General features: G+C 41.3%; 1 protein-coding gene across 1 annotated transcript; it reads left to right on the top strand.

The window, feature by feature from the left end:
* Positions 1-438: 438 nt before the first annotated feature.
* Positions 439-1,740, top strand: LOC130298324 (uncharacterized). The gene is made up of 2 exons (XM_056551254.1): positions 439-925; positions 1,012-1,740. Exons 1-2 carry the CDS (start codon positions 801-803, stop codon positions 1,610-1,612), a joined length of 726 nt encoding a protein of 241 aa, XP_056407229.1. The 5' UTR covers positions 439-800; the 3' UTR covers positions 1,613-1,740.
* Positions 1,741-3,340: the final 1,600 nt, after the last annotated feature.

A 3,340-nucleotide genomic window follows, 5' to 3' on the forward strand; every position in this document is an offset into this window, starting at 1 on the left:
AAAAAGCCTCTGAAAAATGAAGGATATTTTTGAGATTTTGGAAGCTGGGATACTCACTACACCCATGCATATCTAGATAATTAAGTATGGGGGGAACTTAAATTTATTTTTTAAATCACATGGAGTTTTGACTTTACTTCATTATGGTCGAATAAAGCACTTAAAGAGTTCCTTAAAATTAAAGATTCACTCTTTTGGATGAAAAGGGGCTTATTTATGTAAATCAATTATACGCTTTAGGTCAAATAAAGTCGTTTGAAGAGATAGCCCATAAGTGTGTGGGGGGAAGACAATCACAAACATTGTTTTTTTACAAATAAGTAACACAGATCATAAAGCAATAAAAGGAGAGATTGGAGATTTCAGGGATTCTATATATAAGAAAAGTTTAATTAGACTATTTCCTTATGCAAAGTTGCTGTCTGGGCATGCTGGGAGTTGTGGTTCTGCAGCGGTTGGGGGTTCACAGCTTGAAGACCACTGCTATAGAGGGTGCAAATGTATCTGAGCCCTGGAACTCAAATAATGTGAAATATGAGATGATCAAAATGGAGCCCCTGCACTAATTACTTGGGTTCTGAGGTCTGTAAGGTCCATAGTAAAAACATCAGGTTCTGTCTATAGCAGATACTAAATCATGGCAGCTCAAAGAAACAAGCAGTCATTCTGACATGTCACATGTGATGTCATAGACAGCTGGAGGCCTGACATCCCACTGACAGCCGCCCGAGCCTTCAGTCTGTTCCTGTGCGATTAGTGAGAATAGTGAGATTAGCGTCTTCTTTTTCTACTTGTCTGAAATGGAGCTAAAAGGACTGGGGTTCGTCCCCCTCCTGTTGGCGTTTTGGTGTGCGGCCTGGCTTGCCACCAGCTACATCATGACGGTCGTCCTCGGCCATGCAGCCTCGCCACTGATGAGCATCAGGTAAGATAAACAAGCAAATGATTCTTATTTCATGGGTTGGGAGTGAGGAAATATCCATAATAACATTGGTTTCTTTTCCTTCACAGTGACGTGGGAAATGTCTTTCCCGAAAGCATATTATTCAGAATTGGATTCATAGGGACGTCCATTGGCACTTTGGTACTAACCTTTCTTATTTATAAGTATATGGTTATGCATACTGAAGAGTTCAGGGGTCATCAGGTCCTGATCCAGAGGATCCTGCTGGCCATTGTGTGGGCCTCCTGTTTTTCCACAGCTGTTATGCATGTATTGTCCCCCGAAGAATATCCCAGGATACACTTTGTCAGCACGATAATTTCCATTACATGTGAAGCCTTATACTACCTTGGGCAGTCCATCCAGATGTATAAATTACCAGGAGCAAAAAAAGTCATCCACCATAGTAGATGCACCTGCTGTGGCCTGACTTTTGTCTGTGTAGTTTTCTATTTTGGATATGAAACATTAAAGGAATTATTCCATAATGATGAAGACTGGGACGAGATCCGTGAAATCCCCATCATAATCATCGAGTGGGTGATGCTTCTACTGATCCTGATAAACATCGTGACCTATTATTCCACCATGCAGAGGTTATTGTTGACCGTCTCCAGAAACAGCTGCACACTCTCTCTTAGAGTAAAAATTGATGACTTCGGGGTGTAGACCACCACGGGGGCCATCAAGTGGACTTCTGGGAGAGATACTGCACAGGACACGGAAAACATCTAAAGAAGAATAACTGGGGGACTACATATGGTGCCAGTAATCATGACACAATAATATGAGCTGGTGATATTACCTATACAAAAAAAAATAAAAAAAATAATAAAAAAATATTGGTGTGTGAAGTGTAATACCTAGTTAGAAAAACAGAATCAAATTCATCATTATAACCCCCCTCTGCATTACCCTGTTTATTATTTTTCAAGCAAGCACTTTGTTCTAATTCGTCCACTCTCTGGCGTGCTCCTTGTATAAGGGGTTTGGGATACCCTTTTTGTTTAAAACGATCCTCCAGGTTCTCTAGTTGTTGTAGGTATTTTTGTGTGGAAGAACAATTCCTTCGGATTCTTTTCATTTGACCTAATGGAATGTTCTTCTTCCATTATTTAAGATGGCAACTGTTAAAGTCGAGGTATCTGTTTGCATCCACCTCCTTAAAATAGTTGGCAGTATGCGAACAGCCATCCTGAATATAGATATTTAAATCCAGGAACTCACATTTTTTGGGGGGACTGATGCAGCGCTGCCTTTGGATATCTCTGGCTCTGCCATAGCGCTTTTTTTGAGGGGGCGTGTCGGCTGCCCCTTCGTCTGGTGGTCAACACTAGTGTTGCTCGCAAATATTCGCAATGCGCGAATTCGCGAATATTCGCCAATATAGCACTATATATTCGAAATTACGAATATTGTTTTTTTTTTTTTCACAATACACATCACAGTGATCATCCCTCTCTGCTTCCAGCTTGTGTGGTGTAAAGAAGGCTCTAATACTACTGTGTGAGACTGGCGTATGAATTTTCGCATATGGGAAAATTTGCTTATGCACATTTTCATTTATGCAAATTTTCGCATATGCAAAAATATTACGCGAATATTACGAATATGCGAATTTAGCGAATATATGACGAATATTTGTCCATATATACGCGAAATATCGCGAATTCGAATATGGCCTATGCTGCTCAACACTAGTCAACACGCGCTATCTGGCCAGCGAGCCAGGGCCCCGTACAGGAGATCACGGGGCCCCCCAGCAGTCGGACACCCCACAATCTGAAATGTATCCCCTATCCTTGGGATAGGGGATGTTTTTCAACACTGCACTACTCCTTTAATGGCCTCCAAAATGAAGTTCCTCTGATGTATGGGCATCAAGGGATCTTCCACTAAAAAAGATCACACAGCTTCCACTCCTCTGTCATGTGGGATGTTACTATATAATGAAGCAATATCTAGCGTTGCCCACATATAGTCCTCTTCCCGTATGATATCTTTCAATAGGGTTAATAAACGCCCATTTATCTCTGAGGTATGCTGGTAAAGACACCGCACATTTCTGTAACTGATGGTCTATATATTCAGATAAACATCTGGCAACTATCGGACGACCAGGTGTTTTTTTTTTCGGTCTTTATGTACATTAGGTAGAAAATAAAAATAAGGTACATTTGGTTTGGGGTTAAATATATATCATGTTTTTCCCTCTTAAAGGGGTACTACGCACCAAGACATCTTATCCCCTCTCCAAAGGACCCCCGTGATCTCGGTTGCGGCACCCTGTTGTCATCACTGCACAGAGAATACAGGGGCCAGCACATCGGCATAGCCATTGACTGTCCTGGCATGCTGGGAGTTTTGCTACAGCTGGAACTCTTTTTATTAGAAAAA

This window comes from Hyla sarda, assembly GCF_029499605.1.
Source record: "Hyla sarda isolate aHylSar1 chromosome 2 unlocalized genomic scaffold, aHylSar1.hap1 SUPER_2_unloc_1, whole genome shotgun sequence".
NCBI classification, from domain to species: Eukaryota; Metazoa; Chordata; class Amphibia; order Anura; family Hylidae; genus Hyla; species Hyla sarda.

Excerpts from the sequence above, each read along its gene's own strand:
- LOC130298324 (XM_056551254.1), top strand. The coding sequence starts at position 801 with ATGGAGCTAAAAGGACTGGGGTTCGTCCCCCTCCTGTTGGCGTTTTGG. Across the intron at positions 926-1,011 it reads TCGCCACTGATGAGCATCAG|TGACGTGGGAAATGTCTTTC; the intron begins GTAAGATAAACA and ends TTTCCTTCACAG.